At 35.9% G+C, this 27,745-nt stretch overlaps 2 protein-coding genes across 3 annotated transcripts; both read left to right on the top strand.

Annotated features, from left to right (window-relative positions):
• Nucleotides 1-7,693: 7,693 nt before the first annotated feature.
• On the top strand, nt 7,694-11,915 carry LOC133857113 (uncharacterized). The gene is made up of 4 exons (XM_062292247.1): nt 7,694-7,949; nt 9,935-10,438; nt 10,944-11,087; nt 11,564-11,915. The coding sequence occupies exons 1-4, from the start codon at nt 7,845-7,847 to the stop codon at nt 11,651-11,653; spliced, it is 843 nt and encodes a 280-aa protein (XP_062148231.1). The 5' UTR covers nt 7,694-7,844; the 3' UTR covers nt 11,654-11,915.
• Nucleotides 11,916-17,360: 5,445 nt separating this feature from the next.
• LOC133857101 (histone-lysine N-methyltransferase ATX5-like) lies at nt 17,361-27,648 on the top strand. 2 transcript variants are annotated; one of them, XM_062292228.1, is made up of 23 exons: nt 17,361-18,930; nt 19,044-19,099; nt 19,177-19,378; nt 19,836-19,964; nt 20,091-20,159; nt 20,268-20,336; nt 20,444-20,535; nt 20,851-20,955; nt 21,767-21,902; nt 22,799-22,904; nt 23,010-23,109; nt 23,246-23,370; nt 23,680-23,825; nt 24,286-24,390; nt 24,906-24,970; nt 25,163-25,376; nt 25,815-25,901; nt 26,019-26,075; nt 26,157-26,246; nt 26,505-26,591; nt 26,675-26,749; nt 27,107-27,207; nt 27,289-27,648. In XM_062292228.1, the coding sequence occupies exons 1-23, from the start codon at nt 17,977-17,979 to the stop codon at nt 27,377-27,379; spliced, it is 3,261 nt and encodes a 1,086-aa protein (XP_062148212.1). In that variant the 5' UTR covers nt 17,361-17,976; the 3' UTR covers nt 27,380-27,648. The 2 variants fall into 2 exon arrangements, with proteins under 2 accessions (XP_062148212.1, XP_062148221.1); XM_062292237.1 differs by having other exon boundaries at nt 17,362-18,930; nt 20,863-20,955; nt 27,289-27,597.
• The last annotated feature ends 97 nt before the right edge of the window (nt 27,649-27,745 follow it).

The raw sequence follows: 27,745 nt of genomic DNA, 5'->3' as shown, positions 1-27,745 counted from the left end.
GATTGATCAGTATAGGAGTTCACTCAAGCCTGATATTGTTGAGGCATTGGTTTGCACTAGAAATTGATTATATGGAGAGCAAGGTAATATAAGTTATTTGCATATTTAATTTCTTCATTTACTTGTATTTTTTCATCTTATTTTAATGAAATTAATTTCTTTTATCTTTTGATATAGAACAAACTTCAATGAAGGTGGATAACGAAGAAGATGATGTTTTAACATTGGATAGTAGCAGTTCTTATGAGATCCCCTATTCTTTCTTTTGTTCTTATGTTATTGTTTGTAATTTAGCATGTGAAGCAGAATGGTACAATCTGTTAGATCGATATTGAATTGTAGAAAGTAAATGATGTTAGTTGACATCTTAAACTTTTTCATCTCCCAATGCAATTATTCTGTTTTTTTCCTTTAGGTATTGGAGTTGAATCACAAAGATGGGCATGTCAAACTAACCTGCGTTGGACCCAATCTGATGGACAATGAGCTTATGTAGGTCATTCAAGAAATCAAGACTCAAGAGTGGACAATTATGATGCAGTTTTTTGTATTTGTAAATTTGTAATGATGATGTAGTATTTTTTTTTTTTTTTTTTTGTTATTTGATTAGACAATTAAACATATTAAGTGATTTGGTGCTAGCCTACTAGGAGACTAGGAGTAGGAGTTTAGAGATGAATTGCTAAAATTATTATTATTTCATTTAAATACCAACAAACCCCCCCCCCCCCCCCCCCCCCAAAAAAAATATATATATATATAAACAAAAACTAAAAAAAAAAAAAAAAAAAAAAAGCTAAACGGGTCAAACGGGTCGGGTCGGGTCGTGTTGACCCGATTCGACCCATTATGGTAAACGGGTCTCACGGGTCGTGTCGGGTGACCCGTGAAATTATCGTGTCGTGTCGTGTCTGGAGCCCCGACCCGTTAACATAAACGGGTCGTGTCTGGGTCTAGGCTAAACGGGTCGCGGGTCTTAACGGGTCGTAAACGGGTCGTGTCGGGTGACCCGTTTTGCCAGCCCTAAAATCAGGAGAGTTAAGTGTAATTATCCCAAAATTAAATAACAAACATAGATTCTGCAACAAACAAATGGGGAAAAAAAGACAAACAAATCTTATGGTTTGGAATTGGGATCTGAAATTAGAGTATAAATTTAGAAGGTCCTTCCTCCATATTGGAAGAAGAGAACAACATTTACACTTGATTTGAACAATCTCATGGTTTGGAATGGGGGATGGTTCGACCACCTTCAGACCGGCCAAAGGGGTGGCTAAGCCTCCTCATTGGCCAAAATTGGGGTGGCCACTGGCCAGCCACTCACATTTTGCCCAAAAAGGTGGTTAAGCCACCCCTCTTTTTTTTTTTTTTTTAAAAAAAAAGTTTTATTATTTTTAATTTTTAAAGATTTTTATTTTATGTTTTTTTATTTTTTATTTTTACATTGAGCTACGTGTCAACACCTGAGAGTAAAAACACGTGACAATCCGTTAAATTTTGGACGGAAGTACTATATTCGTCTTTTTCCAAGACACATACCATCTACGATGCAATTGAAATTGAATTATTAAAAAATAAAATTTTCAAATTAAAAGTACTAAAAAGATCTTTAACCTTAAAAAAAAAAAAAAAAAAAAAAAACATGCGAGAAGTTAAGGAACATGTTACACTTTTATACACCAAATTTGGAGGGAATTTCTATATTTAAAAAAAAAAAAAAAAAAAAAAAAAAAAAAAAAAAAAAAACTCAAATTTTTTTTTATCAAACCAATTACCTGCAAATTCAATTTACTATCCAATTACCCTGTATGGAAGTGAAAGCAAAAATGATTACGGTGAGTAATAGAATTGGAATCTTGATTATGCCATGCATACGTAAAATAAACATCAAATTTATTCCAAAGCACGATTAAAAACTTTTGGGATTTTACTGCATTGAAGTTTACTGTTTACATTGAGAGAAGGACAGAGAGTGGCAGTTACTTTTTGTCAATGTCAACTGGTTGAATACCACTCCACTTCAAAACCTTCTTCCTCACAACATATCATCTCCTGCTTACATCCAAAAGAATCCAAAAAGTGCCCTCCAGTTTGGGCCATATAAGGGGGTGCATCAGGGACCCATCTCCCAAATCAATTCCAATTTCAATTCCTCTAGAAAGACAAAGCACTATCAGACAATCCACTCCAGCTGTTTTTATTTTTCTTTTAAGACCCCATCACTTTCTTCTTTTTCTTTGTTTACTCTCTACCCTTCCAATTTAATTCCTAAGTCCATGAAAAGAGAATCCTTGAAACCCAAATTAGGGTCATGAATTAAAGTGATGCTACCTATTCCACCCATTGAATCGATACGACAATACTCATCAGTCTAATGGAATATATAGTGCCATGTATACATTATTAGATTTATGAAATACACTGTCGACCTATATATGAATGAGTAAGCATAATTTTCACAAACTCGTTTTTCAAAAGCATACACTTAATTAACCTCAAATCTCATGAGCTCTACCAAAAACATATAATAGTGATCCTAATCATTTAAATCAGAAACTTATAAATTAGAAGACAAAGTGGGGTGGCAAGAGTACATACTATTTTTTTTTTCTTTTTTCTTTTTGTTCTTGTATGAAAAGTTAATGGCCTAATGTGGACATAAAAAGTCATTTAGATGCTAAGAAGCTTGCAAAAAAAGGAATGACTAAATTCAGTTCATCTCCTCCATTAACAAAGTCAGCTAAAGTGAAGAAATGGGTTCCCAAATTCGAGTTGAACTTAGTCTCGCCGTTTTTCTTTTGATTTATTACCAAATTATTTGATCTGTGTATGATGCCTTCCAAATAGTGAATGAACACTTTCAATGATTCACATATTAATTCCTCAATGCTGGCCAAAGAGAACAAACCACCATGCCGACCGGCGTATGTGGCACACATCCTTAATCATTTCCCATAATAATTGCCAAAACTTATAAAGACAAAACATGGTGAGTTTCGTTTGTTAATGTTTTTAAGTTCGCTTTTTTTTTTTTTTTTCTTAATAAATGTTCTAATATTACATAAAAATAAAAATATATTTTGGGTGTTTTATGTTTTTGACGGTTAAACTGATATATGATTCTCATGTTTATTTTATATATATATGAAAATCACATGCATTGTGAATACATATAATTAAATTTAATAGTTTTGAAAACAAAATTGTTTTCATTCATTGCCGGCTAAATTCTACTACAAAATACGGCAGCCAAGTGTTGAATTCTTGGTCCGCCACATGTCGGCAGGCAGTGGGGGATGAGTATCTTCCCCATTGACATGGACACGGAAGATGGACTTTGTGTGTACCTTAAGTCTTTTGTGGTGGGGGGGGGAGGGGGGGGGGCTTTCCTTTTACAAAATTTTCTTATTTCCTAATGTGGGATTTTTAAGGTTTTGTATACTTCTCGTGAGTCATCCCAAATTGCACATGCCTCACTCCTCATTGCTCAAAAAGAAAAGAAAAGAAAAGAAAAGAAGAGAAAGAAAGAAAGAAAGAAAGAAAGAAAGGGGGAGGCTGGAGGCATAAACTCAACACACTCTTTGTTTTGGCATTGGTTGAAATTCTATGAGCCTTTTTCACTTTACTTTACAGCCCACCTCCATATTCTTCCTATATTATTTTATTTGAGACTTGAAAGCTATTTGACCTTAGTAATAATTGAACTATGCTTCTCCCAACAATTCCATAGTGGGTTTTCCTATTTAGGTTTTGCGTTCACATTCCTCTTTTAACTCCCCAAAAAAATAATAATTGAAGGGCAAAAGGGAAGAAAATGAATCAAGGTCTAATGGGCACTACCACGTTAGTTCAGGAGACGGGAATGAAATGAATGTGTAGTATACAATTCTTTTACAACTTTTTGACATGTGTTAGCATGTGATTGGAGTCATGCTAGTCACTAATTATTTTGTTCACAATCTTCATTCACATGCTAATACACATGTTAACAAGTTGTAAAAAAGTTATAAACTAGTTGTTGACTTGTCACTACTAATAAATTTTTAGATTTTCTTTTTAATAATGATCGACTGATCTAAGTACTCTTGATTGACAATACAACATTAACAAAATTAGATAAAAGTATGGTGACCGGAATTTCTCCAAAAGAGAATCGATCGCTTACCGCTTACAAAAGGGTTTACTTATAGTTTCAAGTCTTCCCCTCCTTTCCATTTCATTTCATGGAACAAGACTTAAGCCTTATATATTCCCTGGTTTATGCTTTGAGTTTGAGAAAGAGACAAAAGTTAGGGAGGCTGATATTAAAATATATTGTTTCTCAAACCCAAATTGCATTGTGGAGGAGTAGGCCTCACCACAACGAAAGGGAATTTGAATAATTTGATGATCAAATTGGAAGACAGAATCTACATATCTTTCTCTCTTCCTTTTACAGCTAATATTAATTTATAATAGTTCAACGAAAAAAGAAATTGATAAATCTTCACAAATTAAGCTTTTTTAAACCAGTTAGAGATCTTAATTATCTAGATATTTTTAAACCAACAAAAGTTAAAACCCATGAGCATGCTTTTGAGCAGAAACCAGGAAATCTGATTAGGCCTTTGAATAAGACATGCTTTGTTTTTTTTCAATGACTTTCTAAGACCTAGTCGGCAAACCATGACGGTTAACAAAATGCTTAATTAATTAATTAATTAGGCTACTATTGTTTTTATTATATATTTATATTCACGTGGCCGTCGTCTTGACAAGTTGACATAACATTATTAGTGAAAATATTAACCAATAAAATTTTATAAGACAAGTTTAATTGAGTAGTGATGCAGCGGTTAATACAGTTTCTACTATACGTCAATTGACGTATTATAACTCCTAATTTTTTATTATTATTTTTTTTTAAAAAATGATATTTAAATTTTAAAAAAATGTTAATTTAAAGTATTCATCTTTTTTTTTTTTTTTTTTAACAAATCGTTAGAATTTTTTATTAAATTTTATCAAAATTCTTAAAATACCAGTGCTTATTTATTTATTTTTTAAAAAAATTATATTTTTTTTTTTAGATTCAGGCACGAATATTTTTACAAATTCTGACTAATAAGTAAATTATGGATGGCCACTTTAGTTTGTGTAAGAATTGTAGTAATAAGTGTCACGTTATCTGACATGTACGTGGCTTGGTCAGAAACTTTGATATAAAAATTACAGCACTGTAATTTTTGGATTCCTCTGTACTGACTTTTAAGATTCTTAATTTTCATCTTTTATCTTTTATTGTAAAGCCAGGAAATACCTTTGGCTAAGAATGACTTCCGACGTTGCTGGGATTATTCCGAAGTCCACTAAATCTGCAAGTTTAACTTTCTGAATTAAATGATATCGTAACATATAATATAATATCAAAACTTTTATATAGAGGTTTTATACATATTTATTTTAATAATAATAATAATAATAATAATAATCTAACTCATGCTCAATCCATAATCACTTATTAGAGGCCAAAAGGAAGCCAGTGAAATGAAGGGTGAGGCATGTTCATATCAATATATCATATGATTGCTAATGGTTTTTTTTTTGTTTCCTTTTTCTTGTTCTTCTTGATTGTCTTATTTTTTTTCTTCTTTTTATTCCTCTTTAATTTGCGTAGAATAGGAATTTTTTGTCCTTTTTTTATTATATTTCAACGTGTTATAATATCATCCTTGATTAATATAATTGATGATCATTGATTAATATATTTTTGTCCCTTTTATTATATTTCAACGCGTTATAATATCATCCTTGATTAATATAATTAATATAGTAAGAAATAATATTCTATCCCTTGCAAACAAATTTTCAAATGTTAATAATTCTGGGAACAAGTGGAATATTGGACATTAAACTATGGGTTATGCTCAAAATTGCAACCCTCCAACCCTATTATTGGTGGATGGACTTTCTCTCAACTCTTATTTTATTTTATTTTATTTTTGGTAAAATTCAACTCTAATTCTTTTGGCCATAGGAGAGAGCTCTATGCATTATGCAAGTATCATTAAACTTATGGTTAAAGAAAGAAACTTAAATAATTAAAAATTTTGCTGCCCATGCCATATTGTGATATTGTGATATATAGGTTTTCCAACTCTTATCAAAACTGTGATGATTCTTAAGTGATTATATTAATTCTTTTTTCCCATGTTTCTTTTCATGTCATGTTTTAGACCACTTTTTTATGCTCTTTCTGGTCGGGTCGAAACTTCTTCGACAATGAATTTTATTACCTTAAGACCGTTATAATTATGACTACCGTTCACCAGGGCTTTGGACGCTGGCTCCACTGTAATTCGGTCACCAAGTTTCTTCACCTTCTGAAATTGGACAAGGGTTAGCCTCACACGTCGTCTTACGACTTTGTGAGAACCTGTAATTTTGTTAAATTATATGAAAGAATGGTATTTTTTTTTAATGTATTAGCGATCTTTATATCATAAAATTTATGAAAATTATATCTTGACCAATTAGTCTCCATCTATTAATCAAAAAAATCTTAATTCCCTTAGTGGAGAAGATCATTGGCTAGCTTGATGCTCAAATTATCTTAATGACTTTACTCAAATTGGACTGATAACTTCACTGAGGTTTAAACCAAAAAGACCAACTTAAATTTGAGTTTGAGTTCTATCAATTTTCTATTCTAACTGTGTTGCAGCAATATATTATATTTGGACACTACAACCACTTTGCCATTTGTTTTTTTCCAAAAGATTGGACCATGTTACCACTGATCCTGACAATTCAGTAATATATATGTGTGTATAGGGTTTTGAGAGGGGTAAGAAAAGAAAAAAAGAAAAAAAGAAAAGTCATTACCATCGGAGAATTGATAGAATAGTTAGTTTGCCATAAATCGTACTTCAAGGCGGCTTGCATGGCTTGTCCGTCGTGAGGGCTTTACCAACATGTCTCTAGGCCAAAGTCCTTATTGTAAGTGGGCTATTGAACGACAAATGTATGTGCCGTTTCTATTTTGAATTCTGACTAAGTGACGCTTGTTACAATATGATTAATATATATATATGTGACACATAAACATATTTCATCAACCTTTTTTAACTAACCTATTTCTTAGTTTTGCTTACCCTAAAAAGCCACAAAACACTTTTTAATAATTTTCCCAATGTATAATATAATATTGGATTCAATTTATGAGGAGGAAGACATTTTTTATTTTTATTTTTTTAAGAGATGAGGAGGAAGACATTAAAAAAGAAAAGAAAAAAGCTAATCTTAGAGTGCGTCCCACGTGCCTACTAGGAGCGTGGGTGTACTATCGTGGGCCTACCATACACTGATCACAGATGATCAGTGTCCAGGCCACAAACATGTTCATACAGATTTTTGGCTTGGTGCGATTCATCAATTACAAATATACAAATTGCAATATAATAATTATAATAATAATAATAATAATAATAAAAAACACCATCTTTAAATTTTTCATAAATGACATTTAGGAAAAGAAAGAAAAGAGATGATGAGAGACACTGGAGTGGGACAGTGCATTATAAAATTGATAATGTCATTTTCCCTACTTTGTCATTACTCTAATTTCTTACATCACGACTATTTTTCAGAAAAATAAAAATCCACCCTGATTACTACCCCTTTGTTATATATATATGAATTCTCTCTCCTTAGTCCTGAATGAAAGCCAACAATTGAACAAACCAACAACTTTTGGCTGCTCTGGTTTACTGTCCCTGCTTCTGTTACTCTGTTTTTCTTGGAGGAAGTGATAAACTTTCTATACAAAATCTCTCCTTCTCTTTGAAGCTTAAAGTGCTGGAGAAATGTATGCAGATACTGGGATTGTGTGCCCTTATTTTCAGAATTTCTATCAGGAAGTTCATCAACTTGAGGAGTACTGTAAAACCCAGAAGCCCAACGCTTCAATGGTACTCTCTCTCTTCTTTTTCTCTCTAATTTGGCTTCCTACGATTTGTTGATTTGGTTAATCTGCATTTTTTTTGATTGCTTTTGAACTGGGTCTGAGCCAATTTGCTGGGAAGTTATTGTTTTTTAGTTTTTTTTTAACTTTCTTTGTGGTTCTTCAAGTTTGGTTTTGTTTTTACTCCGAATTTTCCGCTGTTTGGATTATGAGAAAATGGGGCGAAAAAAAAATGAAACAACTTGTGTTTCAGTGAATTCCGAAGTTCCAGTTTTCAATTTAAATATTCACAGTTCAAATTTCGGAATTTTGATAATTTCTTTGTTTAGTCCAATGTTTGGTTGCTGAGAAAATAGGGGAAAATGAAAGAAATGTACTATTGGTGATAAAGCTGTGGTAGCTTTATGTTTTATGCTGTTGGGTTTTCCACACAGAAATGATATTTTGCCACGCAAAGACATAACTATACAAAGAAAAATGATATTTCGCTACCTGAAGATGAAAGAACTATTGACTTTCTTTTTATTTCTTTTTTAAAAATAAAAAACTCAAAACCAGAACTCAACCCATTTATATGATTTTGTGACTTTTTGTTTAATAAAAAAAATAAAAAAAGTTAATAGTTATGTCATGGGTCGCAACATATCATATCTCTTCCACAAAAGTGATAAAATTTTGCTTTTTATTTTTACCATAATTTGTTGGATTATAGACGGATACAGCTGGAGTTTGTTTTACATACTGGATCTGGAAAAGGAAAGAAGAAAGGAATATAAAATGAACAACATTTTCTCAGTCAGTTCCGTGTTGTATACTCTAAAGAATTCTTCCATTTTTACTTTAATTTCTGGTGTGAACTCTTTGCTGGGTTTGTCGCTTTTCACAGCAGTTCTACAGAGTAATTATAAAAATTATTTTCTCCTCTTTTTTTTTTTTTGGGGGGGGTGGAAAGGGAAAAAAGTTAAGCTTTACTTGATTTTATCCAATGGTTTTTGTTTAGTGTGAAACCTAAATTTGGGAAAAGGAGAGGGAAAGAAAAATTGCCCTTGAAAAGTTGGTCTAGATCTTTGCTTTCAACTAAAAGTTGATGCTTTACATCAAAATATATATCCTCTTTAAGTGGCTTTGTGGTGGTTAACCATTTAAAGAAGATTTTATAGGCAACTTGCTAGCGTTTCTTGTTAGGAAAAGTGCTTGTAAAGAAATGAACTTTATTTATTGGTCGGGAAAGTGCTTTTGATCTTGTTTTCTACAAAAATGCTCATTTATGGCTAAATTTTGGCTTGCATTAGGAAATTTTGGAACTCAAATTTAATTGGGAATATAAAGATTGGAAGCTTTTCTAGATGTTTATCTTTTTATTTTTTTCTTGCTTTGGATGAATTTATGGGATAACTGTGACCTTTTGTGTTCCTGACAATTCTGTCTTTTTTTGAGGTGAAACCAAGGGATACTCACTAAAAATTTACTTTCCATTTGAGAAGCCAGTTCATTTTGGACCCCGTTTGATACCAAGATCACTAGTCAATCCATTTATAACCAGACCAATTGCATAATTTCAAAGCCATGCAAGGTCGCTAAAGCCTGAGTTCTTTATCTGAAATGATGAAGTTTTCATTTTTAACCTCCTTTTTTTTTTTCCCAAGGGGGGGGGGGGGGGGGGGGGATAGTGCTTGACCTTAATTTAGTAACTGCTGACTGAATCCAAATTTGACAGACTTATGTGATTAAGACATAGCATAAGCCTGATTCTTCTTGTCTAAGTGTGTTATTTGATGGTAAAAACTTGGAATAAGAGTTGATTATGTCGCCTGCAATGAACTCCGGAATCTGTGAAGAGTTTAGTGATCTAGTGTAGCATTTTATATTCACTGATCATTACTTCATCTCTCTATCTGAGATTGGTGTCAATAACGAGGTGTTGCAGTCAACAGTTTCTTCCTTTTTTCTTCTTGCTATTTGTTAATTTCTTTTACCCTTTGTGTAACGCAGGGCAACCTGGTTCATGATGCCATATCAGAATATGACCTGGGAGGAGAAGGGGATCTATTCAAAGCTCCGGAACCCATCATTGAAGAACCAGTTGTGAGCCTTGATCCCATGACAGCAGCCATCTCAATGATATCTTGTGGGGAAGATGTTATCTCCACCCAAGGACTCAAGGTTGCAGGCATTGAATCACTCCAAAGTGAGCCGCTTTTGAGTGATGTTTTCTATGAGTGCAGGAAAGATCTCTTGGAAAAAGCAGGAATAGAAGCACCTCTCTCGGAAGTCCTTGGTATGAAGATTCCTCTTTCGGGGACTGCTGAAAACCAAATTCAAGAAAACAAACCACTTCCTGATGTACCATTTCAGAAAAGTGTCAGCTCAGAATGTTTAAGCTCAATGGATTGGATGCATGGAGTTGCAGTGAAACCAAATTTCCTGGATTTTCCTGGGATGGATTTTGGTGCAGTTTACGGGATGCGGAGAGCATTTAGTGAAGGAGACATTAAGGTCAGACTTAATTTATATCGTGTTCTGACATATTTATATTTTGTAATACAGTTTTAATGGCTTAGAACAATGAAATAGCAGTTAATTTATCCTTGGAGATCAGGTTCTAGAAGAGGTTAAGAAAAGTAATAATAATTAATTAAAGGCAGAGAGGACATGAAGGAAAACATAACTACATGCCTATCCGGTACTGCGCATGCCTGAAGCTTCAATGCATAGGGTTTTAGAAGAAAGAATTTTAGCAATCTTGTTTACACTCTCTCTCGGTTTTTTTTTTTTTTTTTTTTTTTTGTTTAAATTCTCCCGCTCCCGCTCCCCCCCACCCACATACACACACACATTTGTGTGGTTTAAGGCATCAGACTCTGGAGATTCATTTACTGGAAATTGAACACCAAGCATTCATTGGATTTGTAATGAAGTCTAGCGACTGAGAAATGTTTAGATGTTTCTGGTCATTTCCACAGGATGGGACTGGGTCATTGATTCTGAGTTTTTATGACAGACTCTTGGTAATGGCATGAGCCTCATCCATTCTCCCCCTGATCGTCCATTGATCATCAGCAACTCCACTACTGAAGAGCGCCGGGAAAAGCTCTCCAGATACAGGAATAAGAAGACAAAGAGGAACTTTGGCAGGAAAATCAAGGTATTTTTACAGTTATTGTTTATATGTCATCAATTAATATTCTTTCCAATTAGCGAAAGGTGAAGTAGTGCAAGTGGAATCTGAAATTACAACCATATGACCATGCACGGTGTCCAACTGTTGCCATCCCCAATAGTGTATTCCTCATTTGAAGTTTGCTATTAGTAGAAAGAAACTCTTGTAAACTAATGCCTCGAAAAATTGCTGCTCTTACCTCTTTGCATAAACTCATGACCCTTTGATACAAAGGCAGCCATGGATTGACCTTTGATGATTCCGGGTCGCCTTAAAATCTTCAAATTCAGTTGGGCATTGCTTTGCTATAACTTCGTAAGAGCCGAGAACCGATGCTTGACTCCCATGATTTGCTTTCACTTGAACACATATTCTTGACTTCAATCTTTTCCACTAGTTTTCATACACTGAATTCAGCCCTTGAGCAGATTCCTTAAACTTATGATTCGGCTGTGTTTCAGTATGCTTGCAGGAAGGCTCTTGCTGACAATCAACCAAGGATCCGTGGAAGGTTTGCAAAGACTGAAGAATCTGATGTCAAGAGGCAATAACTGTTTAACTGATTCAGTACAAGGAAGCGCAGAGAAGAAGCTAGATTCAATGAAGTAATGAAAGAGATAGCTTAAGCCTGGAAAATAGACTTGGACTCGGTGGAAAGTTTGAATAGGTATCGCTTAATAAACCAGACCCCTACTACTTCCTAGACCTGATCTCTTTATTTGTAGTAATAACTGCCATGTAGACTGAGATGCACGAGTGGAGTTGTACATAAGGTTTGCTAATAAAAGGGGAAGCAGAAATTCTACTTGTTCATATATTTATGTCATGTAAGCAGTTGTCTCCCCTATCAATTTGTGTTTCCAGTTAACAAATGGTATGATAATTTCTGCTGTTGCTCATACCCCCCACAATCATGGATTTAAGCTTCTAAGCTGAAATTTCTCTCAATCTTAGTTTCTTTTTCATCCATTTATTCCTTGGGTTGGGGAGCAAGAGAAAACCCAGCATAAAGGTAGGAGCTTTGCTAATGTACCTATTACTTTTTAGATCACCTTCCCTTTCCCTGGATCACTGGGCTCAGAAGTTCATGAGCAGGATTTAGTGCAGGAATATGCATCTGCTTGCCTTCTCAGATTTAGGCAATAGCTAATGCTAATATCCACAGGGCGGAACTAGAATTTTAAGTGAGGGAGGGGGAAAACTAAAAAAATATTAAAAAGTGTAGGGGTAAAAAAATTAATTTTGAGGGGTCCATTTTATTAAAAAATAAAAATAAAAAGTAAAGGGCTTTTTAAAATTTTGGGGGCCAACCCAGATGCCAAAGGGTGGTTTCATCCCTACTAATATCACAATTTGGATAATCACCGATGCTAAAGTGACAATCTGTAACAGGTATTTTATCTGTTTAGGAGTTCTAGGGTTTAGCTTTGCTGAATTGTAATCGAATTGAAGTGGAATAGAAAAGAAATTGATGAATGGATGAAAAGATTGGAAAAAACAGTGGAAGATCTATGAAAATGATGAACTAAAACAGTAATGAAAATTATATTGAAAATAGGCATTCCTAGCTTCCGGGAGCATTTCGAGGTGCTGAACCTCCATTTTAGTGGATACAATCTTCGATGCCTAATACATGTTACAGGTCTTTTTTATATAGACGGTATAGACCTTTACAACTCCTAACCCACTATAATATGGATCATACCAATCAAATATAATATGGTAGACCCAATACAACTTAAAAGCCCACTAAGCTACCAAGGCCAAAGGCCCACTTATCTAATATACTCGTTACACAATCCTTATCATTTGCTGTCTACAGTAGTGAGGATTCCACACCATTTGTAGTCCCTCTTCTTATCATTTGATGAGAGAGACAGCTTTGATGATTTACTCTGCGTCATGCACTCTTTCGTACAATCATTTACTGTGCACTTTGTATATTTGGGTCACTGGACATGAATGTAGATTGTTGGGCAAACATGACTAAAAAAACTGGTCCTCGATGTCTCACACTGGAGGCCAGGGGGATCCTAAGCCATGTTTTAATGTAGGGGACAGATCGTGGCTAACTATAATTGAGTGCAGAAGATTTGCATTGTGGTTCTAGTGAGGCGAACATGAATGGAGAACTCGCTTGTAACAAAGTTGACTGATGGTCAAAAAAACCAAGCAATAAGTAGACATAGGACCATCCTAGTAGCCTAAACCTTTTGTCTTTCTATTGGGTTTGTTGTGCTCACCGACCAGAGACACAATTCATAAATATTTGACAATCTCATCAAGTTTGAATGTTCAACTTCTAAAGTTTTATTTTCAGTTCTCCTTTTTCATGATGGGTAAACTTTTGCAGATAAAACTTGTTTACCGATAGACAAATATAGACCAAATTCATATGGGACCACATTTATTTATTTATTTTCATGTCGTATGAGACCACGTTTGTTTGTGTATTTAGACCTCGTTTAATTCACAGAATAAACTATTGAAATGGAATACTATGAATAGTCATTTATTTGTTTGGTAAGGGTTTATTCTAGGAATAACTATTTCCTTATGAAGAGGAATAGATTACATTTTCCACAAAAAAACCAGTCATTATTTTATATTTTTTCTCATTTTTTTTAAAATAAAAAATAAAAAAAAAAAGAAAAAGAAAAAAGAAAACCCTTACAGTGGCTGACCGACCACCCCAATGGGTGGTTGGCCAGCCACATAAGGAGCCAGGGGTGGTCGCACCACCCCCAGAATGCCTCGTGGTGGACCCACAAGGCATTATGGGGGTGGTGCGACTACCCCGGGACCATTTGGGGGTGTCCACGACCACTCAGGGCCACCCCCGGCCCTTTTGGTGGTTGGCATACCTCCCATTGGGGTGATCGGTCACCCACTGATTTTCAAAGACAAAGTTTTTTGTTTTTTAAATAATTTGAGTTTTTTTTAGTAATTTTGATTGGATTCCAATAAAAATATATGAGTTGTTATCAAATTAAAGAGTATGAATAATTATTCTATTTCGCTTTTTTTTATTCATGGTAATAACTATTTCATTTTTCAATAAAATACCCATTCTGCAAACTTATTTTGTGATAAGTATTGATAAGTATTTTTGCTGGGACAACTAAATGTAGAGCCCAAATGAAGCAGATCCCATCCTGCAAACTAAACGAAGTGTTAATTTTTTGAACTGTTTTTTAGACCTTTCGAGAGTGGAAAAAGGTCATGGCCTATGCTGACCCATACATCCAGAGGACCAAATCACCTCGTAGCTTGCAGAATTTTTATACCATAAAGGCATGCATACGCCTTTACTTTGTGGCTTTGATGCAATTGACTGCTGCTAGTAATCGGGTGGGTAGGTATTTGTAAGAGGCCTTGATGAAACCCATTTGTTCGACTAGTTGGTTGGATTTTTAAAGATTCCTTCTAACTGGGAATTCCAAGGCAATTATGAGAGGGTCGATTAGGCTCACTTGCGCACTAAAAAGTTAATAATTGATGATTTTAATGCGCAACCGTCGTCTGATATGCTTTGAAACACACCATTTCTCTGCTCAAGGCCATGGACCACCCACCCCACCCCCCCCTTTCTCTACAAGATCGCCGCCATGCTCATGACGTACACTATTACTGCATTTACGAACATAACCCAAATCTTCATGATTCCGGGTACCCCCAATATGTCAGTCCAATTTACAACATTGTCATGTCATATTCTTACCACATAATCTGAGCCTCTCTAGCTCAAAGCTACCCCACTATTTTTTTCTTTCCTTTTTTTTTTTTAAAAAAAAAAAAAATACTTATCTGGTTTAAGCAAATCAAGAAATACAACAAAACTCGATCGAACTCCTTTTAATTGAAAAAGAGGGATTGTCGTACTCATTTATCTCCGACAAGTAAAACTCGCATTTTAAGTTGTTCGAGATAGATGTTCGCATTTTAAGTGGCAGATGAACTGTCAAGCTTTCAAAGACTGATTCTAAAACTCTTGCCTTCATAAATTCACAACCCAACAGGGTTCCTCATCTCAATATGGATTTGTTTCTATATAAAACACCTGCTTAATATAGTCTACTAAATTAGCTTAGCAAAATATCACTCAAAAGACAAATGGTCTCTGCTAGTTTATTCATACAAAAAGCGAAGAGAATGCCTCAATAATCCCAATTGAATTGGATCTAGATTTCCAACAAAGCAATGCGGACAATAAATGTGATTCTTTATAAAGTTCATCTGCCCAAACAAGAAGGCGGTTGTCGAAGGCTTATTTGGATAAGCAAATCTCATAAAGACTCTCTTACATTACACTTAATGTAATTGCTAGCAATTTCTACCACAAAATCTCCAAAATTAAACTTGCCTATCCCTTAATAATAGTCTATAAAAAAAAAGAAGGTGTCCTGTAAATTGACTGTTCCACTAAATCTGTGCAGTTGGACCCCCCAAATTCAGCATCAGCTGCATCATCTATGCCTTATTTTTACTGTACCAACCGTTGATCCTAATAGCTGCTTGCAGATGCTCAACTCAGCTGAGTCCTAGACTCCTAGCTCCGATGACAAAAGCTTCCTCAACGAAGCATGCTTCTTCATCCAATTCCACCCCCCCCCCTCTCTCTCTCTCTCTCTCTCTCTCTCTCTTCCATTTCTGATAGGCAGGCAGGCATTAGCAATCACCCAATTCCGTCTTTGTTGGACATATCTACCGTAGGGACGCTGTCGCTGTCCTTCAAAACCTAAACCCATGTCTGAAATTCCCCAACAAAAATGTTGTGAATTTTTTTTTTTATTCTTAAAATTTTAATTATCTAATCAATATTCTACCATTCGCATCATGGTGTCAGCCCCTTATATTCCAAAATATATTTGATAAAACTAGCAAAATTTATCAGCACGAGGATAGGAAGAATTGTTGGGAAAATTCACATAGCGAGAAAATTGGATGGTGCAGCCAATTGGTTTACTGTCGCAGCTCATCCTCTCCGGTATTAGAAGTTGAAATATCAGCAATCTAGTTAAATCGTTGACAAAAACTATGAACAGAGTCGTTGAATCGTAACCGTTAATTTGGTCCTCCCTTTCTAATTACTGGCCAATAGATTAGATTCATAAGGGTAGCTATTAAAGATGATTGATTAGCCAAACACACAGCCATCTGTTACAGAGTATCCCTGAAACCATAGAAACAGTAAAGAGACGCTTCTTCCTCTTCGTTTTGTCCCAGGCAAACCAACAACACCCACCATAAGAATATTTCAAAAAAAAAAAAAAAAAATTCCCATCACGCCATACTTTCTCAAAGTGGATTTGCAGAAATTATTCGACAAAATTAAGGACGTCCATGGAATCGAACCCATTGAAATTTACCGAGGACATGATCCTCGGCAAAAATATTTCACAGATCCAGGTTCTGATGCCCCCCAAAAGGTTCAAAAATCTGCAGCGGTCCAAGACGACAAAAGCCCACAACGCAATCAACAACTTAAACCAAACATCATAACATTAAAAATCGAAGAATAAAAGAGGATTAAAAAAAGAAAAGAAAAGAAAAGAAAAAAGAACATCCACCAAACAGTGTCACGCTGTCACCGACTTCCAACCCCGTTGAGGCAGACTTATTTGCGGCAAAGCTTCCTAAAATACCCCTCCAAGAAATTGGTGGGAAAATCCATGAGTTCCATGGGTGACGCCTATGGTTCAAACACAAACAACACCCAAGAGGCCACCCTCCGGCTATTCGACGTACAGAAATTCTATTGCTACAAAATCATCAACAACAACGACAAGTTCGACAAGGACAACATATTTTGAACCAAACCCATTGACAATCCCATCTGTCCAAGTCCACCCAAGAGGCAAACACTGCACCTTACCCAAAAAAGGTAACGAAAAATCTCATAGAAACTACACCATGTTCTCCGCTGCTCGTCGTCCCACCAAATCCGAAATTGCAGCGCTCCAAATTAACACAACCCCATCACAAATTTAACGAACAGACATGTAAATGAACACTGAAGGTAGAGTAGATTAAATCGAATCCACTGAAGTCACATAAAACAAGCAAAACAAAAATAAAAATAAAAAATTGGATCTTATTTCATGGTACGTTCGAGTTCCAAGTTTCTTGGAACAAACTTGTTGCATTGCCACCGATTGTTTTTTTTTTTTTTTTTTTCCCACTCTGCGCAAAGAATAACCATTGCCCAAAAGCAAAATAAGAATAAAACCCAGCCCACGAAGCTCCACCAGCCATGAACTATCTCTGATGACCTTAGAGAAAGAAGAAATTGCGCTCCAAACACGCAAGGCGCACGTTAGCCTTCACCCCCCCGCCCCTCTTCTCACACATCTTACACTTTTACGACATAACGCAGACCCTCTCTCTCTCTCTCTCTCTCTCTCTCTCTCTCCCCCCGACTCTGTCACCCTCTCTCTCTCTCAGAGAAAATTCTCCCAATTTTTTTTTTCTTTTTAAAAAATCCAATCTTGTTTTTATTATTTCCTATTTCTCTATAATTACGTACTGCAATTTATTTGTATAGAACTGTTTTATATATTATACTCTCTCTCTCTCTGCGCGCTCTGAAAGTAGTTAGAGAAAGAGCGAAGAGATCCCTATTCTCACAGGGTCCATCAATTCGATCAATTTCTCTGACATTCTCTCTGGGCTCTCTCTTTTCTCTCGTAAATTCGCGTTTCTTTGTGTATGTTTCGGGAAAATAGAGGCTTTCAGACCCTACAGTTTGCAAATACTCTGTTTCTCGCGAAATTAGGGTTTATGGGTGTTTTCGGGATTGGGGGTTTGACGTGAAATTCAAGGGCAATTCGAATTTAGAATCGTGTGTGCTCGACGTCTTTCTTCGCGAGACACAATGATAATCAAGCGGAATTTGAAATCCCAAATGCCGAGTCTGAAACGGAGCAAACTCGGCGATTCGGCGGGTGAGGACGATGACAACTCGGCCGTGTCTCGGAAGAAGAGGAAGACCAACACCAAGAATGGATATTACCCTCTCAATCTTCTCGGCGAAGTCGCCGCCGGCATAATCCCCGTGAGCTTCAGAGGGATTCTCAGCTCCGAGAAGGGCTTCGCTGCCTCGTGGTGTACCGAATTGTCGTGCTCCCCCGGCGAGGTCGAGTCGAAAACGAAGGGCCGTGATTCGACGAGAGCTAAGGCGAAGAGTGATCGTGCGGTTGCGGCGGCGGAGGTTCCACGGCCGCCGCTGGTGAGAACGTCTCGGGGCCGAGTCCAGGTACTTCCTTCACGGTTTAACGATTCGGTTATTGAGAATTGGAGGAAAGACAGCAAGACTAGCTTGCGTGATTATAGTTTTGATGAGGATGCTGAATGCAAAAAAGATAAATTTAGCTTTAGAACGCCAAAAACCGGTTTGAAAAAAGATCGGAACGACGAGAAAACTGGATTCAAGTGTAGGAAATATGTGACATTATGTGAAGAAGAGGAGGGGGAGGAAGAAGGGTATCTGGAGTTTAGGAATTTCAATAATGTTAGGAAGTATTCGAGCTCACGGAGCACACTGACATCGCTGAATGAGCAGTTGGGGGAAGATGAGAAGTGCCCGGTTGAGGAAATCGAGGAACAGGTTGAGTTTTTGGAGAATGGTGAGAGGAAACACGGGTTGTATGGGCCGGAAGACTTCTATTCGGGTGACATAGTGTGGGCAAAGCCGGGGAAGAAGGAGCCTCATTGGCCTGCCATTGTAATTGATCCAATGAGACAAGCGCCTGAATTGGTTTTGAGGTCTTGCATACCTGATGCGGCTTGTGTAATGTTTTTCGGGTACTCTGGAAATGAGAATCAACGGGTATGCCTTAGTTTCTATATAGAACTTGTACGTTGTATTTATGAACTTGTGTTGTTATTGTGTTTCGAAGAATGTGAGGTATTTAATATGATACTTTGAATGACCTTGAGCAGGATTATGCATGGGTCAAGCGTGGGATGATTTTTCCATTCATGGATTATGTAGACAGGTGTGTTATTGTTGTGTCTCTTGAACTGTGTCATTTAGATTGACCTTTGTTCTTACGAGAGAATTTTCTTGGTCTAGGTTCCAGGAGCAGTCCGAATTGAATGGCTGCAAGCCGTGTGAATTTCAGATGGCAATAGAGGAGGCGCTTTTGGCAGAAAATGGGTTTACAGAGAAGTTGATGGCAGATATAAACATTGCGGCAGGGAACACAACCTGTGATGAATCTATTCAGCTTAGGGGGATTCAAGAGGCTACTGGTTCAAACCAGGATCCAGACCAGGCACGTTACTCTTTTCTTCTTTTCATGCTTGTGTATCTGCATAGAGTTGCTTAAAAATCATCTGGTGAATGTACGTATGATTGAAATTAAAATATTAGCAGAACTTTGTTTGCTATTGGAATTTCTGCATGAGTTATTGATTAGACTTTCTGTGATTGTCTGGGTTACTGATATTGCTATGCTTGTTCGAGAATGTAAAAGAAGGAAAGAAAATAAGACTCAAGGAAGAAAAAAAAAAGAACTCTGGTCAACTGAGTTTCTCCGTCTCAATTAATTCAAGTTTTCTTTTGCTAAGGAAGCCTAAATAAGATAAGCCTTAGGTGCAATTACATTTCCGCTTCCTTCTGTTTCCTCTGCAACCAAATTGGAGAGTAGGGTTTTGTTTTTTACTTTACTCTGAAACAAGAATTTGTCCTTGCAATCCTCATAAATCATCAAATGTAGTTCCTCTGTGCAGGATGTATTTGGAAAGAAGAAAGAGTCACGACCCTGTGAAGGTTGTGGTGTGAGCCTTCCTTTCAAAATGACAAAGAAAATTAAGATTGCGACTCCTGGAGGCCAATTTTTATGTAAAACATGTGCCAGGGTTCGTATGACCTGCATTGTCCTATGATGCTTCTTATACAAGTTTTGCAGACCAACTTTTTAGTTAAAATTCTTGTCTTTGCTCCATATTGTTTATTGTTCACAGTTACATGTATTCGTATTGCAGTTAACAAAATCAAAACATTATTGTGGCATATGCAAGAAGATTTGGAATCATTCGGACAGTGGAAGTTGGGTGAGGCAAACTAGAAAGCTATTCCAGAGTTGTGAATTTTTTTCCCCTGCTTGAAGATAACAACTATATTATATAACTTTTTCTGTTTGGATGTTCTGTCTTAACTAGGTACGCTGCGATGGTTGTAAAGTGTGGGTGCATGTGGAGTGCGACAAAATTTCCAACAACCTTTTTAAGGTTTATCTGTCACTTTATATCTAACATTACCTTATGTTCTGTCTGCATAACAAGACGATTAAAAGTCATTTTGGACTTCCCTCAAAAAAATTATTTGTGCTTTGTAGAATCTGGGGGGCACTGACTATTACTGCCCAACCTGCAAAGCGAAGTTTGATTTTGAACTATCGGATTCAGAAAAGCCACAGCTAAAAGTCAAGTATGTCCTTTTTTCTTTCTTTCTTTCTTTAGTTTTATAAGTTCAAGTAAGTCAGTTATACCCTTCTTTGTGTTTGTTTTTTCAATTATTTCATTGGGAATGACCATGATTGCAATTGCAATGAGGATGCTGATGGTAATTACTGTCTAGCAGCATTATTATTATTGTTGTTTGTTTGTTTGTTTGTTTGCTGTTGTTGTCGTCATTGTAATAATATAATTACAATCTCTTTTAATTTGCAAGCAGTTTCTCCTGTGGCACTCTGATTGATATTGGCTCTGTCTCTTCACTTTTGTATGTCTAAAAATTGTAAAGTTATTGTTACAGATGGAACCAAAACAGTGGTCAATTGGTGCTGCCTAACAAGGTTACTGTGTTCTGCAATGACGTGGAAGGCGTATATTTTCCAAGTCTGCACTTGTAAGTGTAAATAGCTTCATAAGTATGGTTGAATCCACTATCTCTACTTGAGTTTTCTTATCAAAAAAATGACTTTCTACTTTTTGTTGCCCAACTTTTCATCAAAAGGATATTTAATCTAGTAATCATTTTAGTAGGTCCTTAATCTAAAATTCTTATAAATTATATATTTTGTAACAAAAATTAAATCTCTTTCACCACAATTAGCCTAAAGCTTCGCTCTATGGTCTATTATAAGCATGCTAAACTGGTGTGTTGTGGACATGTGAGAGGCAATAAAAAGAAGCATGGGCATTAAAATTCTGCGGGCGCACTAATGACTAATTTGTTTCAATCAGCTTTGATGCTCTCAGATTGAAGGATGAATGATAGTTAGATCATACTTGGATCATCTACAATTATTTCTTCTCCAAGTGGCGAGTTTAACGAAGCATAAGTGCACTGTATTAGTTGATAATTGCTTTACTTATGTTATCTTATGTTCCTTAAAAAAAATAAAAATAAAGTAATTGGTCCCAAGGGGATGGGGAAGAGGAGATTCGAACTAGTAACCTTCGCTTCATGAAGCGTGGTCCCCAATTGATTGAGTTACCCATTGGAGTTCTATTATCTTATGTTCCTATAAAATGGACACAGTAAAAACTAGAAGTGATCTACAATTTTATTTTAAACCAATAGTTTATCTGCAGAGATTAAGAATTCCTTATTTCTAGTTTTAATCCTTATCTAGTTCTACTTTGTATACACAATTGAAGTTTTTTTTTTGGACATATAAGATGTTTTCTGAAGTTAATTTTTTCTTCTGTTTCAGAGTTGTCTGCAAGTGTGGGTCCTGTGGGACAGAAAAGCAAGCACTTAGTGACTGGGTAAAACATACGGGCTCCAAATTTAAAAATTGGAGGACTAGTGTTAGGGTGAAAGATTCCATGCTGCCACTGGAACAATGGGTTTGTATTATGATTTATTTTTCGTTTTGTTCGTATTGCATATCTCTCCTCCCCCATGTCGATCTTGACATGTTTAGATAGATTCATTTCATGAGAATGGTGTGCTGCTTATTGGATTGATACTAGGTTGTTATCTGCATGGGGAAAACACCAAGTAATGATTATAAAGTATGAATTTCTCAATCATCTTTGGCAAAGTTTAGTACCCGTTATTTTTAGTATACTATTTACTCAGTCTACAATCTTCAAATATCATTTAGTATACACAAAGGATCTGTTGAGAACCTTGGAAAAGTTTAAGTTGCCAGTTAGCAAAATCACAGTAGAAATTGAGTCATGATACAGGTGTTTGGCATACAATATTAATCTGATACCATTGTGTAGTCTTTAGCTGGTGGCTATTACTGAAGTTCAATTTCAAAATATGGAAGTGTAAAACATTGCCAACTAGATCACATCTCTTTCGGCATCATAGTTCTTCAGGCGTCCTCTTATACTGTATCTGATTGATGGTATATTCTTTTGTATTCTGCTCAACGATCTCAATATAAACTTTTTTTATTAGTTCATGTAGGCAGCATCCTGTCTGGGGATAACTCTCTCTCTCTCTCTCTCTGTCCGTGTGTGTTGCTAACTTGGTGTTCTGTAATGTCTTTTAAGAGGTCTCATGCAGAACACATCACTTTCAAGTTTAACACATAGTTCTAGATTTTAGGACCTTTATGTAGAATATATCGTTCTCTTCCTATTTTCACCACATTCTGCCGATGCAATCTTCTTAGTGATAAGAACAATGCTTGTATGCACTGTCCCTTGTTGCCATTATTTAGGTTCTTTTAAGTTATGACCTCTCATATTATTAGATATATCTAATGTATTCTCATTTGACTTTGCAGATGTTGCAATTAGCAGATTATCACGAAAATGCTCTTGTTTCTGTAAGACCTCCTAAAAAACCTTCCATAAAAGAACGAAAGCAGAAGTTGCTTACTTTTTTGCAAGGTATATGTTTCTCCAAGCATAGAATTTCGCACTTCAATGAGTTGCACAACCTGAAATTCTTCACTGATAATTGTAATAACTGCATCTTTTGTTTTACTCTGACAGAGAAGTACGAACCTGTTTATGCTAAGTGGACAACAGAGCGATGTGCTGTATGTAGATGGGTTGAAGATTGGGACTATAACAAAATTATCATCTGCATCAGGTTAAATACATTGATAATTACTCATCAAATCATAATGATTCAGGATAGACTGTTAAATACACCTGAAACACATACTGTTGTTACATGAATCTCATTGTTGCCTCTTCTTTTGTTTCTGTTTTTTTTTTTTTTCCAGATGTCAAATAGCCGTTCATCAAGAATGTTATGGAGCAAGAAATGTCCGAGATTTCACTTCATGGGTTTGCAAAGCATGTGAAACACCCGAAATCAAGCGGGAGTGCTGCCTTTGTCCTGTGAAAGGCATGTTCGTTTTGATAGAGTTGAATTTCATGAGTTTTGACTCGGTCATTTTTTTTTTTTTTTTTTTTTTTTAAGTTAGCCAGTTAATAATGTGAATGTAAGTTAAAAAATGAAGTCGCTTACATGATGGCAGTTTTTCTCCTCTGAAGATGGGTCTGTAACTCATGGCCCGAGGTTCTTTTGCTTCCATGTCCAATAAATTCTATAACTACGTGCAAATTTTTCGTCACGCTTTTGTAAAGTTGGCTTCAACATGCTACCATGATTTGATATTTGATTTTATTCTGGTTATACTTCTTTTGGCCTCAGGAGGTGCTCTAAAGCCGACCGATGTTGACACATTGTGGGTTCATGTCACATGTGCTTGGTTTCGACCTGAAGTTTCTTTTGCCAGTGATGAAAAGATGGAGCCAGCTCTTGGGATCTTGAGTATACCATCCAATTCATTTGTGAAGGTTGAAAATCTGATCTACTAGTGGCTGCTTTATAGTCATTCGAACTTTACTCCTCTATTCACTTATATACCTCATTATTTAGACCGAAATGCAAATTGAAAATTTGAATATTTCTTGAGGATCACATTTCTTAAATCTTGTGAAAGTGGTATTTGAATGTTATTAAATTACTATCCTCATCTTTAACTTTTGTCATCTTCTGTTGGCAAAAAAAGAAAAAAATAATGATGAATGATTCATGCAATATCATCAAGGTGGAGAGTGTATTTTTTTTTTTTTGTGACCTTGGTACATTGTTTGGAACAGCTCGTCAACTAGAAATTATTTGACTCCTGTTTAATTGACTTATTTTGGTCCTACTGAATGAGCGCATGCTGATCTAATCAAGTTGGTTGGTTCTAGTATTGAAAATTTTAGTTAAGTCAATCTAAAGTGCATCTTGTTTTTACATGAAATTCAGATTTGTGTTATTTGCAAGCAAATTCATGGCTCATGCACGCAATGTTGCAAGTGTTCCACTTATTTCCATGCCATGTGTGCATCAAGAGCGGGGTATCGCATGGAGGTATGTTTGCAATAATTATTTTCTTAAAACAATTTGTATGAAGGCATTCGTCATTTTATATAAAGAGGAAACTAAAGTTCTGGAAGTTCAGTAGAGCTGTAATATGTTTTCTGCATATTTATGTACCTTCGTAACATTTCCTATTTTATGAATTTATGTTACCTACTGATTTAATAATGAAATTTATGGAATTGAAGGGTACTTACGAGCATGATTCTTATGTGCTTCTTTCTATCATTATCCTTCTTTATTTTCTTGTAGCATGATTTGTATGTTATTTGTTAAAAGCCATCTTGGTGAGTTGTACTGCCAAAGTTCAGCCCAATTATATGTGAAGGGCTATAATTGGTTGCCAACTAAATATTTTGAAATGGAGTCAATATCACATGCAAAAAGGATTGTTGGATTCATTCTCATCTTGGTTTAAATGACACTTAATAATGTACTTTTCTTTTGGATTACATCTCTGGCCACTCTGCCAATGTATGATTGCATTTCTCCCTTGTAAATTTCAGTTGCACTGCTTGGAGAAAAATGGTAGACAGATCACTAAGATGGTTTCTTATTGCGCCTATCACAGGTATAAAATCCTTCTGTAATATCTCTTTCTTCCTTTCCTATTTTCTCTATGACTTGTGTTCTTTTCCCAACACTTGGTGCGATGGGGTCAATGTGTGGGTTTGGATTACCCTGATATCATCCTTTACAAGCAATTATACTTGTGCTGTTTACAGCTTTTGCCTTTGTCTTTATGGTTTCATCTTCTCTGCAGGGCACCAAATCCAGATACAGTCTTGATTGTACAAACTCCTCATGGGGTATTTTCTGCCAAAAGCCTTCTCCAAAATAAAAAGAAGGCTGGGTCAAGGTTAATTTCTTCTAACAGAGCAAAGATCGAAGAGATACCGACAGAAGAAACTACCGAGCTTGAGCCATTCTCAGCTGCGCGGTGTCGGATCTTTAAAAGATTGAACGATAACAAGAAGGTACTTCAAATTAAAGTTTTAGATCTCCATGTCCGTTTTAATGTCAGAGAATTTCATTGTTAGGACATTTTTCCATCTACTTAATTGCATATGGTGGCAGGATGTGAGCATTTTTTTTCCCCTTTTGGTTTTATGGGAGAGGGGCATCCTGTGTTAGAAATAGTCCTAAAATTGTTGTTGGGCTAAATGATGATAAATCGAACATGCCTGCAGTCACTACATAGATGGCAAATTTATATAGCATAAAGTGGAGTAGTAGACTTATACTTGCTGGTCAAATTTATTCAATTTCTGGCTTGCTTTAAACATTTTTATTTCCTGTTATTCATATATGTGTGGGATTTTAACAAGTTTTACATTTTCTGACAATACTGTTAACCTTACTATCTTTCTCACCATTTTTTTTTTTAATAAAAAATTTGTTTTGATACTCAACAGAGAACGGAAGATGGAGCTGTTTCCCACCGGGTGATGGGTCACTGTCATCATCCTTTAGGAGCAATACAAAGTTTAAATGCCTTCAGAGTAATGATCTTATCTTCCCTAGATTTGATGTGAATTTTCCTACCTTTGTTCCTCTTGATATCGGGTTCAATAGTAATCAATCAAGAGGTTACATACTTTTTTTTTTTTCTTTAACAGGTAGTAGAGGTGCCTAAAACTTTTTCTTCTTTCCGGGAACGGCTCAACCACTTACAGGCAAATTTTCATCCTTCCTGTTCTGTACTATACTTTCCGTGTTGGGTTTCTGACTATTTTTGGGCACACATTTGATTTCAGAGGACCGAAAATGATAGGGTTTGCTTTGGTAGATCTGGCATACATGGATGGGGGCTTTTTGCACGCAGAAACATTCAAGAAGGAGACATGGTATGTTAGTTAAAGCTAAACTATAGATGTGATAGCAATGCCTTTGAAGTGCTACATGCTTTTGAAGTGCTTTGTAGTGTATGATTGCTGCATGTAAAGCCCGAATTTTTGTAGTTTTCTCTGAGTCTTCTACCTTTTGTTTTTTGTTATTTCCTTTTTCTTGTTCCAGGCCCTGAGGATTCTGCAATGTCCTTGGCTTTCCTCTTGAGTTTAAATACATTCTTTTTTATGGAGTAACAAGTATGTGTTTGTGTGAAGGTTCTTGAATATCGTGGTGAACAAGTTAGGCGTAGTATTGCAGATTTGAGGGAGGCGCGCTACAGATTCGAAGGCAAAGACTGCTATGTGAGTTGATAAAAAACATATTTCTTCTGTTATTTCCCTTTTATCTTTGCACTAAACCTACTCTGTTATGTATTATCTTGCAGCTCTTTAAGATCAGCGAAGAGGTAGTGGTGGATGCCACAGATAAAGGAAATATAGCACGACTAATTAACCATTCGGTGAGTTGTGCTTGACATCTGAAATGATGGCAGCCTTCATAAAATGAAACCCTAGTGATAACTTAGGACGAAAATAACCCTTAAAACATCATAAACTGACTTAAAACCGTAAAAGAGACCCTAAATTTGCTGCAGCCACACTCGTTTGAACGGTATACAGGCCCGTTCAAACGGTATTTGTAATTTAGAAATCCAGAGAATATTTGCCAATTTTGGAGCAGCTTTGTGGTAATGGAACCAACCAGCAAAAGGCTGATAGAATTTAGGAAGGATTTGTAATTTGTCTTTAATATATTTCTTCACTTAATACTCCAATTATTAGCGTCATTTATTCTGACTGCACTGTCCTTCATCCAGTGTATGCCCAATTGCTATGCGAGAATCATGAGTGTGGGTGATGATGAAAGCCGGATTGTACTTATTGCCAAGACTAATGTAACTGCTGGTGACGAGCTAACGTAAACTCTCTGTCTCTCTGTCTCTCTGTCTCTCTCTCTCCCTGGTAGCTTAATGCATTCTTGTTGGTTGGTTGGTTGCAGGTATGATTACTTGTTTGATCCTGATGAGCCTGACGAGTTTAAAGTTCCTTGTTTATGTAAAGCTCCAAACTGCCGGAAATTCATGAATTAGGACACAGCATAGCCATTGTTTCTCCGCAAGGAACACTAACCCGTCCCCCTCTCATGGGACCTCACAGTTATACCAAATTTGTAATTTTTTAGAGCAAAAAAAGAAAAAGAAAAGGCATAATGTATTATTCTCTCTGTTTTCCTTTTCTTTTGACAAATTTTAAAGCTTAATAAAAGCTTTAGATCTGCCGGCCTTTTGGCTTTTGGCTTTTGTGTAAATTTGTTCACTCATATTTCATCCTTCTAATTCAATGCTAACCCATTTATTCAGTAGTAGTTTGTTGGAGGTGGCTTCTTTCCACAATGCTCAAGGCTTGTTTCTTGGATAATGGATATAAGCTCTCCAATTTTTTTCTTCTGATAAATG

The sequence above is a fragment of the Alnus glutinosa genome, chromosome 1 (genome assembly GCF_958979055.1).
Source record: "Alnus glutinosa chromosome 1, dhAlnGlut1.1, whole genome shotgun sequence".
Classification (NCBI taxonomy): domain Eukaryota; kingdom Viridiplantae; phylum Streptophyta; class Magnoliopsida; order Fagales; family Betulaceae; genus Alnus; species Alnus glutinosa.
The sequence above is the reverse complement of the archived record's forward strand: the minus strand, read 5'-3'. Positions and strand labels throughout refer to the sequence as shown.

Coding starts and splice junctions, on each gene's coding strand:
- LOC133857113 (XM_062292247.1), top strand. CDS start 7,845: ATGTATGCAGATACTGGGATTGTGTGCCCTTATTTTCAGAATTTCTAT. Junction 7,950..9,934: donor AGAAGCCCAACGCTTCAATG/GTACTCTCTCTC, acceptor TGTGTAACGCAG/GGCAACCTGGTTCATGATGC. Junction 11,088..11,563: donor ACTTTGGCAGGAAAATCAAG/GTATTTTTACAG, acceptor GCTGTGTTTCAG/TATGCTTGCAGGAAGGCTCT.
- LOC133857101 (XM_062292228.1), top strand. CDS start 17,977: ATGATAATCAAGCGGAATTTGAAATCCCAAATGCCGAGTCTGAAACGG. Junction 23,371..23,679: donor CTGCCTTTGTCCTGTGAAAG/GCATGTTCGTTT, acceptor TTTTGGCCTCAG/GAGGTGCTCTAAAGCCGACC. Junction 26,750..27,106: donor CACGACTAATTAACCATTCG/GTGAGTTGTGCT, acceptor TCCTTCATCCAG/TGTATGCCCAATTGCTATGC.